The sequence below is a fragment of the Emys orbicularis genome, chromosome 1, assembly GCF_028017835.1.
Source record: "Emys orbicularis isolate rEmyOrb1 chromosome 1, rEmyOrb1.hap1, whole genome shotgun sequence".
Lineage (NCBI taxonomy): Eukaryota > Metazoa > Chordata > Testudines > Emydidae > Emys > Emys orbicularis.
In genome coordinates this window covers 173,233,709-173,248,935 of record NC_088683.1, presented here as the reverse complement: position 1 = coordinate 173,248,935, position 15,227 = coordinate 173,233,709, and the positions used below count along the sequence as shown (strand labels likewise).

General features: G+C 44.4%; 1 protein-coding gene across 1 annotated transcript in view; it reads right to left on the bottom strand.

Annotated features, from left to right (window-relative positions):
* The window catches only part of PLCXD2 (phosphatidylinositol specific phospholipase C X domain containing 2), a 30,568-nt gene extending 16,972 nt beyond the window's left edge, over positions 1 to 13,596 (bottom strand). The window contains exon 1 of the mRNA XM_065423817.1: positions 13,512 to 13,596. Within this exon, the coding sequence (XP_065279889.1) occupies positions 13,512 to 13,596 (85 nt within the window). The remainder of the gene's footprint in view (positions 1 to 13,511) is intronic.
* Positions 13,597 to 15,227: the final 1,631 nt, after the last annotated feature.

Here is a 15,227-nt window from a genome sequence, read left to right as displayed (position 1 = left end):
GTTGTCGAAGACACAATACTTGTATGTTAACGTTCTTTTCTACTGCACCATCTCAGATCCAGTCCACTGTTATTGGCTGTCAGCTGTTGGATGGCCTGTGCCAAATCGATTTGGTGATCCTGGTCTAGTACTTAGTGTATTGCTGTCAGCATCATGAAAACCACCACCACAACTGGCTGTCTCAGTGGAGCGGAGCAGGACATGGAGGCTACCCGACCTTGAACCTGGACTGACGTTCAGTAGGGAAGTGGTTTGCAAAAAACTTACACCGTTGTACCTGTTTGGTGAGTGAACAGAGGACTTGAATCTTGGAGTATGTTTGGCCCTGGATCCTCCTTGAAAAACACAGAATCTGTATCTTGTTAGCCTAGGCCAGAGTTTGAAAAAACTCCACTTGCCTCTCCAGTGTCACAGTTCTTTTCATTGCAACAGGAGAAAATGGAATATTTGGTACCAGTGTGATTAATATCTTCCCCTGTTCGTGAGCTCTGGACTGTGCCTTCGCCTGCATGGAACTCAGAGACAGCTCAACATTATTGCTAGGGAACATTAAGGTCAACCAATGTCCCTCACTTGTGCCCACCAGCCCAGTTCATTCAATGATTTAGAAATACTTAAGCCAAGTAATAGTAACTTTTAACTCACAGCAGATTGGGTGGATTGTCCCACAGGGGAAGTGAAGTGAGAAATCTAATAACTTCCTGATTCCCAGTTAGAATAGTGGAAATACCAGGAAACTACAGGATTTCCACACTGGATCGTCACATCTCCCCCTACTACGTGGTGGGAAATAATGAACAGTAAGCACCGAAGTTGGAATGAAAAAGAAGATGGGAAGATTAATTTGTGATGGCATTAACTCTTCTCCCTAGGAAGGTGCTGTGAATGCCCATTCACCTTGCAGTTAAGTCTCTTTTTGGGGTCCTGAGATGCTGAACACAAGGAAGAATTATTTCCAGAGAGACATAGGGAAAGCAGAATTTACTTTCATGAGGAAAGCCTGTAATGTTCTGGGGACGACCTTGTCTTTACATAAATTGCAATAGGATATCTGTACTGAAAGAGCCACCAAGTTCTGACACTTGCTTTTGGGATTCCTGTGTGGCACCATTGCCAGGAGTCAGTCAATGGCTCTTGTGACCCATGTTGCCAGCAGAGATTTTGGCTGGAGGGTTTCTGCTTCTGACTACTTACTAGGAGGAGTTAGGTCTTAGAGCAAGGGGCCTGAGTTCATCCCAAGACAATGGGTGGCTGGGCAATATGTGACATGCGTTGCTGCAGAGGCTAAGCCACAATTAAGGACCTATGGGAGGGAACACTGGACTACTTAGAAGGGGTGTATTTGCACAGGGGAGATTTTTCAAAGACTTACTTCTGAGCTGGTTGATGTAGGTTTTCATCCTCTTGTGAGACCCTCTGGTCTGTATTCATTTTGTCCACAGAGTCACCACACTGTTCAGTGGAAAGGGACATGTCTGAAGAGACATTGCACTGATCCAACATTGTGCTCTGACACAGTGAGGGTCAGCGGGCTGTGATCAGGCATGGCAGAGTCTGCCCTGCCTCAGATACATAACACTACTAAGAAGTTCCACAGTTCTTTCCAGGCTGTTCTGCCACTTTGTGATAGCATACGAGGGAGGTACTACACCACAGGGCCTAGGGAAAACAGCCTCTCCTTGTTATGATACTCCCCAGAGAAAGAGAGGAAGAGCTAGTATAACATCTTGCCACTGCCCTCCAAAAAGAATAGAAGCAGAGTTGAAAAGAAAGGTGGGAGAAAGCAGAAGCATTGAACTTTTTTTTTATTTCTAGCAGGGGGACTTCTTACACCTAGTAAGTTTCCTAGTAACAACAATGCTGTCCTCCTGCCTCAGATTTCCAATTACACCAAAGCAGTGTCCATCACTGACAAGTTGGAGATGATGTTATGATCCAGAGATCCTTGCTTTCACTGACTACATTCTCATGAGCATGCATTTTTTGTCTTATTAGTTTTTCTACCCTATTTTTGAATGCTTCATATAATCTGTGTAGCTCAACACTCTAATTTATACTCAGAAATGGTATCATCAACACAGGAATTGCCACGCTGAATCAGACTAATGGCCCAGTTAGTCCAATAACCGGTCTCCAACTGCAGCCAGTATCAGCTGCTAATAGAGAGAAGTGCAAGAAGCCCCATAGTAAGCAGTTATGGAATAACCTGGCTACCAGGAAAGGCTCTTTTTAAGACCTACTAGTCAGAAGCTGGTATCCAGCATTTCATATCAGGTTTTCATCACTGCTGTGAAATTATTTTCCTCTAGTGGATGATGCATCATTGCTTGGTGAATGTCCACTGAGTTGGGCAGGAAGCCAAGGAATGGGGATTTAAGAAGTTAGCCTTACATCCTCTATTTTTGATCTTTTTTTTCAATCTCATATGCCTCACCTGTCACACGAGTCCAAACTTTAACCCAACAGATGGTCAGCTCAGCTGTCTATGCACTGATTCAGTGACATTATCCCCTCAGTCAGCAGCCTGTTCCATCAGGACCTCTACAGAGACCTGCTGCAGTTTCATGTTGCTCCCTCCTTGCATGGGGCCACATGGTGAAGGCCACCTACTTCTCTTTGGGGGCCAAATTTTCATGGGGCATAAAAGGTCTCATAAATGAAGATGGGGAAACTGACACAGAGAAAGTGACTCCCAGGTCTCACGGACAGAACCCAAATCACCTGTCTCCAAGTTTTCACCCTAAAAATTTAATCTGGCTTCCTCTTAACTAACACTTTCATTTAACTTAGCCAGTTAAGACACAAGCCACCCAGGCAACTTTTGGTCAGCAATTACACATGCATCAAAATAATCTTGGCTACACCCACCTTTGGGAGGTACTGAAATATTTGTGTACAGTTGCACCCATTTAAGGTATGTCATGCACATCTCATTCTGTGAGCAGCATATGCAACTGTGACCTCTTTTTCATGTTTTCATACATTCAGAATTTGGAACTGTTTTCCTTTAACAGCTTCTTGTGAATTCAATAAACCAAAGTACACCCCTTCATGTTCTGTGTAATACATACTCACTTTATTATATGTGGGGCTGGTAATATTGCCTATTAAGGTTGCTTGACACTTTCTCCATTGTAAGACCCTTCATAATATTGCCACACTTTAATTGTTGGGGCTGGGTTGTCTACATCAGGTTGAACATTTTTTGGAAAATTTCAGCCAAAATTGTTCAGCCATTTCTAAGAAGGCAGCTAGGGAAAAATACATAGTTATGTGCATGTTAAAAGATTCCAGCAACTTTTTCTTTTAACAACTTGGGCGCCTCCATGCTTTGGAGCAAGGCCTGAAATATGGCAGGAGATGGCCTTTTTGACAGGGATATGCCTTTTGCCCTCCCTGTGAAAATCTCCTCAAACTGGGCCAGGTTATAAGCCTTTGAAAAATCACATGCTCATTAGAGATGGATTCTAGCAGCTAAAATCTCTCACTGAACATGCTCCATCAGCTCACAACTCTGTTGTGTGGGTGGACTGAGCATGTGCTATTCCCGCAGAGCGATTGAGCATGCTTCCTCCAATCCAAGGCTAGTACAGGGGTGAAGTCAGACTGTCCAGGTAATGCCTGCTCTAAGTTGGGCCCAGGCACTGGACCTATGAGCAGGGACCTCATTCTCTGGTATTCTCAATGATCCCCCTGCAGATATCCAGGCAGCTTGGAGGAGGAAATCACATGATTAGAATGCAGAGGAGGCAGGGAGTAGAGTTGGACAAGCAGTCTGGTGAGACTGGAACTGGAGATGGGGGGAGAGAAACTGACTGAGTAGCTGGGCAAAGAGACTGGAAAGAGGAGCCTGGAGAGCAGGGGAGGCTGGAAACTGGTGGGGGGTGGACAGAAGGGCTGGGACTGGTTGGGCAAGGAAACTGGCACTTAAAGACTATCATAAAGCATACGTACACATGGAGGGAGGAATAGTGGCAAGATAAGGTTGCATAAGTGACCTTAATTTGGCTATCTCCTACCTTTTGAGTGCTTGACTTTGCAATCTTAGCAATGTTCTTTTAATGTATTTTTGTATGTGTAATTATTTATGTAGTGGCATCTGTCTAAAGATTCCAACCCTGCCTATAGTTCCTAATCAGGAATTGAGATCCGAGTGTGTTAGGTTCTATCCTTGCCCGCTAACCTTAGCCTGGCCTCCCACAATGCACCTGAAATGAAATTTGGAGGCTACCTTCAGCAATCAAGTTTGACTAAAAATATTGCTTCTTAGGATCTGTCTCTCTCAGCCCTTTGAACAGCACTCGTTACCAGTCTCCAGGTGCTGCATAAATCCTAGTATCAGTCTTTGGAACCACCCAGTCTGCCACTATGATTAGCACTGAGCCATGTTATGGTTATTTTACATGCTTAGAACCAGAGGAGCAAGATCCTGGTTATCCCTAAATGCAGGTACAAGGTGGAGAGGACTGAGACAGGAGGTACATAGAATTTTCTCCTCCTAACACAGTGGAGAAACAAAATCCTCATGCTTCTTCACTTCAAGGGGAAGGAGAGTCATAGTGAAGTCCAGGGCATTACACATACCAAACTCTAAATACATGGCTGAGGCACATCAAAGCCTTGCGCACCTCCAGCCCATGCACCAGTTAGTGGTCTAAAACCAAGTCGATAGGAAGGGCCATGGCACACCTTCAAAACCAGTAACTGAAGAGCTGCCTTCTCATCTCTAAACACAATGCCTGCCTCAGAACTCTGCAAGCACAATGCCTCCAGCGAGTACCACGTATAGTTCAAATTACTAATGAGTAGATTTGGCACAGTAAAGAAAGAAAAGCACGCGGTAGCACTAGAAGTGTGTCAAAATTACAAGACTTAATATTTCCACTGGGTGGAGGAGCCACACCAGGCAGGAGATACAATACACCTCCCAAGACATGGTGCTTGCAGATGTTACATCTTTCTATGGGTATGAAGAGATCACGAGAAGTTACTACATCTGTGAATTCCATGTAGCCAATGCATTCCAAGCACAGCCCTTCTAGCCAGTCCTCTTTCTGCAGCACAGTCATGACCACTCCATACACTTATATGGGAAAGGGTTTGATTGTGATAGGGTGTAGTCAGCCTTTGTGACTCCTTGATAGGGCCCTCACAGTCTTACTACACCCCGCTGGAAGAAGCAGTGAGGAAAAGAGCAGCAAAGGTGGGTCCTCCAAGTTTGCTGAGAGAGGACTCTCTGGAGAAACCATTTTGGAAGCTAGAGAGACCTGGCCTGCCAAGGGCTAGAGGGGCTAGCAACAGCAATCAGGGCTCTGCTGGCCCAGATAAAAGGAGCTGCCAGGCCTTAGCCATGCAGTTGTTAGCTGGGACCAGAGGCATGAAGGAGGCGGCTCTGGCCAATGGAGACCAACCATTAGACAGAGTTAATGGCTCGCTGAACTTATACATATGGGTGCATAACTGGCTGGATAACCGTACTCAGAGAGTTGTTATTAATGGTTCCCAATCCTGCTGGAAAGGTATAACAAGTGGGGTTCCGCAGGGGTCTGTTTTGGGACCAGCTCTGCTCAATATCTTCATTAACGACTTAGATATTGGCATAGAAAGTACACTTATTAAGTTTGCAGATGATACCAAACTGGGAGGGATTGCAACTGCTTTGGAAGACAGGGTCATAATTCAAAATGATCTGGACAAATTGGAGAAATGGTCTGAGGTAAACAGGATGAAGTTTAACAAAGACAAAGGCAAAGTGCTCCACTTAGGAAGGAAAAATCAATTTCACACATACAGAATGGGAAGAGACTGTCTAGGAAGGAGTACGGCAGAAAGGGATCTAGGGGTTATAGTGGACCACAAGCTAAATATGAGTCAACAGTATGATGCTGTTGCAAAAAAAGCAAACATGATTCTGGGATGTATTAACAGGTGTGTTGGGAGCAAGACACGAGAAGTCATTCTTCCGATCTACTCTGCGCTGGTTAGGCCTCAACTGGAGTATTGTGTCCAGTTCTGGGAACCGCATTTCCAGAAAGATGTGGAGAAATTGGAAGAGGGTCCAGAGAAGAGCAACAAGAATGATTAAAGGTCTTGAGAACATGACCTATAAAGGAAGGCTGAAAGAATTGGGTTTGTTTAGTTTGGAAAAGAGAAGACTGAGAGGGGACATGATAGCAGTTTTCAGGTATCTAAAAGGGTGTCATAAGGAGGAGGGAGAAAACTTGTTCACCTTAGCCTCTAAGGATAGAACAAGAAGCAATGGGCTTAAACTGCAGCAAGGGAGGTTTAGGTTGGACATTAGGAAAAAGTTCCTAACTGTCAGGGTGGTTAAACACTGGAATAAATTGCCTAGGGAGGTTGTGGAATCTCCATCTCTGGAGATATTTAAGAGTAGGTTAGATAAATGTCTATCAGGGATGGTCTAGACAGTATTTGGTCCTGCCATGAGGGCAGGGGACTGGACTCGATGACCTCTCGAGGTCCCTTCCAGTCCTAGAATCTATGAATCCATGGACTCTTTAATAGCCTGGAAGGTGTTCACTTGGACTTTGTGAGTTGGCCAAAAGGCCAAGCCACTGAAAACCCACAAAGGTTGGCCAGCAGCCTGCAGGGAGCACCATGGGCGAGAGGAGGACTGTGGTACCGCCTCCTGTTGCTAGGAGGCACTCAAGAGGTGAGTGCTCCTTTACAGCATCCCTGCTAGAGAAGCCACAATTTGATTCAGAAAGCAGGTAAATAATGATCAGGAATGTAATTTTTAGGCTAAAATTCTACCAGTGCAATAGAAAAAGATATTGCAGTTAATAATCACAGTGGGACTTGGGCTAAGGGCACAATAGGTCTTCTCCATTTGTAATTTCTGTGAAATCAAGTCTACCTGCTGTGAATGCTTCTGAGCCAAAACATAATAGCTAGAACAAAGTTAATGCCCTAGTGCTTCATTCTCTAGTCTAAGGTATCACCCAAACTCAATGAATCCCCCTAATCTAAGGAATGAAATAGTCAATGCTTTTGCTCATTACCATGATCCAATGTGCGGAAGACTGGACTAACCAACCGCTCAATAATGTTTCAAGTGAACATCTGCTAGCTTGCTTTGCTGGCTCCTTGAACAATGGGGACACAGCAGCTTATCATGATCTGAGTAAGTGTTTAGGACTGCAGGGGGAGAGAGTACTTGAGTGTCAGGGAATAAACAGAAAGTTCAGCCTGTCCTAATAAAAAGAATTGTGTCAGTCTGATGAAACTGGGAAGCAAGGCTATATCCAGCTAAACCATTCCACAGATACCAACAAAGATCCTAGGCTGCAGCCAGTATGTCAGATCTGAACTGTGATATTGGAGAAATTGTTTAGAAAAACAATTCATTGGAAGTGCAACCACCACAAATCATGCCCACTGTTGCTTTGAATTTTGTAAAATGAACAACTCATCAATGATTAGATATTCTCAGCAAATTCTTTTAAAAGGAGGTTTATTTACTGTGCTAGAATAGTAGCTCAGTGAATACTAATGTAGCACAAGCAAAACTTTGTCAGATACATCACTTCTCACATTTATAATGGAGAAAATAAGAATACCAATAAAGACAAAAGTTAAATTATTTTTGTTAGGAGGCTGTAGAAGGGGACAGAAGTGTACAAAACTGGTATTTTTTATATATATATTTGCACTGAAACATTTGTCACTTTGTTCTGTGCAGTACAATACCCTTTTATATTTTGTGTTCACGTTAACCTTCAAAAACGCCAATTTTGAACCCACCTTCGTGTGGACTAGATGCATTTTTTACTAAAATGGGCTTATTTTCAAGGGAATTAGTTTAATTAAATTAATAATTTTTTTCAGCAAAATGAGCCCACTTGAGTATAACACAAAATAGATTAAAAATGGTGAGTTAATTAATCTATGGCTGAATTTTTTTCTCTCTCTCTACGAAAAGGTATCGTGGTATCTTCCTTGGAATGAACTATAACGGGGAATCTCACACCTATGTCTGGATGATACTAGATTGTGCTGCATTTTATTCTTGATGCTTATGGTTTTCAGATCTATTCCGTATTTAGTAAAAGCAAGAGAAGAGCCTAAAGCGAAACTCCAGAGGTGAACACAGCTAAGCTGTGCAGCATAGGTCAAAATCCACATCTGGATTCAAATGTCTCAAAGGTCCGTTCTACCTTGATTGCAGGTTAAATCAACATAGGAATTGCCATACTGAATCAAACCGCTGGTCCATCTCCAAAATGTAATTACCATTACCAGCTGCTTCAGAGGCAGAACCAGGCAATAACCTGTACCCGGGGAATGTTTCTTCCTAGCCCACTCAATAGCTAGAGGCTGTCTCATGCCCTGAAGCAACAGGGTTAATCCACCTTAAACCTTTTCTATTTTTAAAGATAGTATTTATTGTTAAAACTCTGGATATTTTGTGTTCTGTATAAATGTCTAATCCTTTTTTGAATACTGTCAAGTATCTGAGAATTGAGCTCCACTGTCTAACTGTGTGTTGTGTGTAAAAGTATTTATTTTTATACATTTTGAATGTTCCAGCTATCAGTTTAATTAAACATCCCTTTGTTCTTGTAGAAATTTTCCATCTACCTTCTCTAAAATGCTGAATACAAGCAGTCCCAAAAGCTAGGGTGTTTGGGGGCAGAGGGGGGAAGAGCAAATGCACTCAAATTAGGTACCCCCTTGATTTAAAATCAAAGGGTTACTGGTAGCATATACTCCATGAACAGCCCTGGACTTTACTGTTTGGCTTGATTTCTAGGGTATTGGTTGTTTGGTTTGTTGTTCTTGTTAGAAACTAATTTATTTTTTAATGGAATGATTTTATTTTTAATATATGTTGAAGGTGCTTAGATCTTTCAGTTATCTACCCCACTCCAAGTCTATGCAGGTTTGTTCCCCACAGACATTTTCCAGCATTTTGTCCTGTCTGGTTTGAAAAGTCCCAAACAATGGAGTCTCTTTTGCTAAATAAATGTCATGATTCTGTGAAAAAATGCAACATTATTTTGAACATACTAAACAAGAGCTGAATAGGTCCAAATCCTTATATAGTCAGAGACCCTTGTCCCCATCTCTCCAAAAAGGAGAGTTACTCTTCCAAGGCAGCTATTCCTCATCAGCACCACATGGAGCAGAAATGTGTATTTCTCATTTAGATTAATAAAGCCTCCCTCCATGTCACAGTCCTTAGTCAATATTCCTTAATGAACCCAATCATTGCTGTAAACTGCTGGAATGTTGATCCATGAAGTGATCCTTTTCTTACATGCTGCTGTTGACTTGCCTTGGCTCCTTTACAGGCTGCTTTATCATTGATTACACCAATACTCTATTTCATACAAAAGTTTGGTAGGATGGAAATGGAAAACAAACAAACAAACAAACAATTTGTTGAGTGCTGCTGTCCATTTGCATTTTCCACTCTTCCCTTCCCTTCACACTCCCTCCCTGTCTTCTGTATTCACAGGCTACATGACAGGCAACTGTGTCTAGCTGTCAACTTTCATCACCAAATCCACAATGTGAAGGTTGCAAGAAAGACAGAAAGTCTGTCTTATGATCAGGAAACGTACAGCATGTTGGGGTTTCCAAGCCTACCATCATTAACTTTTCTGGTTCCTCTGCTGCAACTACCATGCTGCCAATATCCATTCACAACACTTGACTGAAATTAATAGACAGTTACAACATATCCAATACACTGAATAGCACAGCAGGTGCACATCCTGCCTGCAACCTTTGGCAGGCACATGTGCCGAACACATCTAAGCAGCATCTTTATTGTTGTTAGTATTATTATCGCATATTACCCTTGCTACAGCTGGTTGAAAATTAGAATTTCTGTCTCCTGAGAAACGTCTAAGTTTGTTTTTGTCAGTTACTGGGGTGAAAATTTTGGGGAAAACATTTGTGGAATAGAAAATTCCAGAGAATATGGATTTGGAAGTGTCAAAATATTTTGTTTGGAGGTTTTTGGTAAAATGACACATTGTGACAGTCATGAACCAAAATGTTTTGTTTTGGGTCAGTTCATCAGGGAACTGCATCTAGCTGAGGTGCTCTGGTGCTTCATGGGAGTTGCAGTTAGGGTGCCTCATGTCCCAGTGGCTTCCCATGAAAATGTCTAGAACGTCAATGTATTTGCCACAACATGCATACCGGGGAAATTATGATGGCTTTAGGAGACTATTGCAAGGAACTTGGCAGTGCTGCACTTGAGCAGAGTCCAAAAATGAAATATCATAAGGAACAATCTATAGCAGTTACCACTAAAATCTTCACAGCTGATGTTTGCAGGTAACAAATGTTGCTGAAAGGCTCTCCATAATCAGTGCAGCCTAGTGGATAGAGCACTGGACTGTGTCTCAGGGGACTTGGGCTCAATTCCTGGCTGCCATTGGCCTGCTGGGTGACCTTGGACAAGTCACTTCCCTTCCTTGAACCTCAGTTTCTCCCTCTGTAAAATGGGGATGATGATACTGACCCGCTTTGTAAAGTGCTGTGGCAACTACAGATGAAAAGTGCTATATAAGAACTGGATTATTAAGTACAATGAGACTGTGAAACTGTAAAATAGGCATAAGAGACAATATTTTAATGGCAACCACTATACTTGAATCTGCTGAATATAAAAATAGTGAGCTGACTTACAATTACATTGTGACCTTTTCTCTACAGAACAACATAAGTAGTCTCTACTATAAAGCATTCATATTGAATGACTAATTAATATATGCAGTAGGGATGATTTTTACATTACTCATCAGTATTGCCCATGGCTAAGAACAGCATAAGCATTAATAATTAAGTATCACCTGCTTCCAGCCCTACCTAGCAACATGAGAAATATATTTCAAAAGTAACATTAAAGGTATTAGAGTATGGGAGAAGAAAGGGAAGGCAGTACAGATAAATACCAATTCTTCCAGAGCTTGAATCTCTGTTTGAAATTCACACCTGTTCCCATATCTGAAACGGATATCAATACTAGAATTCACCTTTACAAAACCTGACTTGATTAAATATTTGGACTCCATTTTAGACATTGCCAGTACTAGAAAGGTTTAGTTCCTGAATATGGTGTTTGCTGTGGTTTCTTTCTCGATTTTTTTCTTTCTGTTTTACAAACAGGAGCCACATCTCTCACTTGGACTAGAGTTGGTCAAAGGCTAGGAAGATGACAGATGCACTGTTGTTTATATAAAAGTCTAAGCTCTAGTTCGCTGTGACAGATGGGGTTATATTACTTGTCATTCAGAGGTATTTGCACAGCCACCAAGCATCAATGAAAATGTTTTTCAATTCCAGGTTTCATTATTTTTAGCATGAATGATTAATTCATTTGAAAAATACTTCACAAAAGTACATTATTAGTTGTTCTCCTGTTTTAAAAGCTTTCAGGTCATTCGGGAACAGAAATACTAACTTGTGACTTAGGCAGCCAAACACACAATATGATTAGTGGAAGCAAATGTTGTATGACCTCACATGTAAGCCTAAAGTTATTTGGGCCAAGTGTCTGGCCAGTCCTTACGAATGACTGATAAATTTGAAGAAAGCCAGGATTGACTCATGAACTCTTCACAAAACTAGAAGGGACTAAGGTCAGGCTGAGATTTCTGAAACAGTTTAAGGAAGCTTGCCTCCTGCCAAATCTCACTGAATTTCCACAGGATCCGAGCACCCAACCAGAGCCCTGCACAGGACTATTTTTTTAAAATCCCATTCCTGTCCCACCCTGCAATACCCACTCCCACCCATGCTCACAGTTTCTTGCATTTTTATCCTGCACCCTTCTGCAAAAACCATAGATCCCGCAAATCCCACCAGAAAGACAGATTCCCCCATGCTACTTTTAAAAAAGTCTGTTAGTGTGTATATATATATACACACACAAACAGAATTCAGACACAATTTTTACCTCCAAAAGAAAAAAAAAACAAATCTTGCTTAAACCATGTAAAAATATAACTCCTGTTATAATAGACATCAAATCTCTTTTTATCCCTCACTTAAATTTAAGTAGTAAAACCTTTATTTAAAACAGAAAAACTTGCTTTACATTGCTGAAATTCTATTTCTGACAAACTGAGGGAAGATTTAGTGTTTTCCTGCAAATTACTGTAGTTTTCTCCCCCACCCCATCCCACCCGCACATAGTACATTTTACTTGGATAACAAGAATATCCCAGAATTGTCATAATAAATATCAGAACAATAAATAACATTGCAAGGGATACAAACTCATGCTTCAGGGCATAAACCAACTTCTAACTATTGGGGGGATTGGAGTAAACGCCAATGTTACTATATGACAATCCTCTGAAGCAGGTGGTACTGGCTATGATCAGCAATATGTACTGGACTTGATGGCACAGTGGTCTCCACAATTCCTATATAGCTTTCAGTAGAAAGACTCAAGTGCTAGACTGCTTCATTCCTATTTTACTACCTATAGATGACACATAGATCCCAGATTGAACTCAGTCAATTGCTCTCATAGATTACGGGTTCCTCAGTTCCGGAAGGTGTTCAGACACAGGCAGTACCAGAGCAGAACAATGATTCATCTAGTCTGGCATCCTGGCTCCACCAGTAGCCGGTGCTGGATGCTTCTGAGGGAAGGTCACTCCCTCCTCAATAATTTACTCACTTGTGTAATAATACACCATAGAGGTGCGTGGGAGGAGAGAATGTTTCTTGACCTCAGCTGGTGAACAGCTGACCCCAGAGCAGAAGGTGGTAAAATAACCCCGGAAATTAAATTTTACCCTAGCTAACCACACACTTTGCAGTAAGTGGCAACCAACACTGGGTATGGTTGTTTCAAACCAAACAAACAGAAACAACCCCCAGCCAAGTCTAGAGAAGGTAATTTGGGGGTACTCACATCTCCTAGACCTGGGTGATAAAAACAGTGCAACTCGCACAGGGGCTTTGTCTTGGGGTCAGCCTCCAAAACAATCAGCCCCCCTCCACCAATCCGCAGGTGCGTTCACACGCCCCCCCCCCCCCCCCCCCCAGCGCCCAGCCCCGAGCTTTGCAAAGTGTTTCTTTTCAACCAACCAGTTCGGGCGCCGAAACTTGTCCCGAGAGGAACAGCCCACCCCGAACCACTTGCGCTGAGCAGTTCTCAGCCAGTCTCGGGCTAGCACTCCCGGCAATGGGCTCCCTCCTCCGCGCTGCCTTTTCTCCTGGTCACCCCCTGTGCAGCACCGAGCGCGCCCCAGAGCAACCCGCCCCGCCACAGGACCGACATCCCTGTCCAAGGGGCAGCATCCCCCACCCGGGTACGCGTGGCTGGCTGGCTAGCGCGGGACATGGGCACGTTACTGACTGGGGGAGGGGGCAACTCTGGTGGCCTTAACCCGCGCGCTGTCCCTCCCGGGGCACCTCACGCCCCTGGCTGCACCGCGGGGCTCGTGCCCGCGCCGAGCTTCCCTGGCTCCCAGCGCCGGCCGGCGGCGGCGAGCCAGGCGCGCAGAAGGACGCGTTACCTGGGATGGCCAGATGGGCCAGCGGGAAGGTGCTGAGGGCGGGGGCGAGGGAGCCCATCCAGTCCGCGTTGCTGCCCTCTGCCATCCTCCCGCCGCTTCGCCGGGGCTGCGTGCTCGCGGCTACCGCGGGGCTCGCCTGCTGCCAGCCATCAGCTCCCCCGGGGCCGCCCGCCCTTCGCCTCTCCCGGGGCAGCGTCCGGCTCTTGCCGCCGCGTGGGCACCAATTCCCTCAGCCGCCCTGGCTGCGCGCAACTTGGTACCGCGCCCCCCAGAGAGGGCAGAGGAGCCGGCGGACATGCCCTGCCCGCGCCTCCCCGCCTGGAGAGGAATCACACGGCAGAGGGGCCCGCTCCCGGCTTATGTAACAGGTGCTCTGCTCCTCGCCGGGGCTAGGTATAAAGCCGCTGGGCCCGCTGCCAGCGCCCAGCCCCGTTGGAAAACATCCTCTGGCTCTGTCCAGGGCACGCCGGGCTGCAGCTTCGAGCCCCCGCCCAGCACCAGGGAGAAGGCGCGAGCAGCCCCGCTGCCCTCTGGCTGCGCAGAGATCAGATCTGCAGGACAAGTTAGAGACGATTTGTCAAGGTCAGACTGAACGCCAGGGGGGAGATTTGCCTCCGCCCAGCAGCTGGCTCGGTTTCCGACTGCGGCAGGAGGGCCTGAGACGTGGTGTCAGCCCCCCCCCCTCCCCTTTTTAAAAGAACCGCTTGTAGATCGACCGACAAGTACAAGCAAGAGATTTAAGGAAGAAAGGGGAAGAAGTAGCTCTGACAGCACAACTTCACATCTAATAAAAACCACGTTGGTAAGAAATCTCCAAACCTAGGAAAACCTGAGACGTCAGCAGAGCGGTCCTGGGGGTGGTCATAAGAAAATGCTTTATTTGTCAATACTGCAACTATGTGTGAATGTGGCAATTTCAATCCATCTTTTTCTTTTTGAAGGGTTGGGGAAGGGAGGGGAAATGTTTCTCAGGTACAGGCTGGCATTTCTGGTTAAAAAGAAAGAATAAACAAAAATAATCCCTTCCTTCCACTCCCCCCAAGAGTAGCCCATGATTGGGACACTCCCCAGGGGTGTGGGAGGAGTTTCAAGTCCCTTGTGTGCCTGTTTGAGTAACACAGCCACTGGGCTATAGAGTCAGGCTCTGTTTGGTTGTTTATACAAAGTGGAACAGTTCTAACAGGAGAGTCAGAGAAACACCAAATAGTCAATGCCACAAGGTAGGGGCTGGAATGCATTGTGGGACTTATGCATCCTGAAGGATACTCTTTTGCTCTCAAAAATAATAGGGATTACATCCCTGGCCAATACCCAGTGATTAGAGCACTCATAGAGGGTAGGAGGAGGAAGGATAGAGACTCAAGCTCAGTTCCCTGATGTGAAGCAGGGATTTGAGTCTGGATCTCCAACCTCCCAAATGAACGGCCTAACCCTGAGCGATTGGCTATTCAGGGGTGGGTTGGTTCTTCCTCCCTCCCTCCCTCCCTCCATCTCTCATTTTTCATTACAAACTTCAAGAGGGCTTTCTTTCATCCCACTGCAGAAAGAAAAAATATTTGGAATCTCAGATTTTTGCAGGATAGAAAATCTTGCCCAGCTCTCATCATAACAAGGGAAAACAAATTACATGGTCCCATGTCAAATTGTACTTTCACTGCAGTTTCAAATAATAAAGTATTAATCCTTCTTTTAAATAGTGAAATAGATGCAGACACA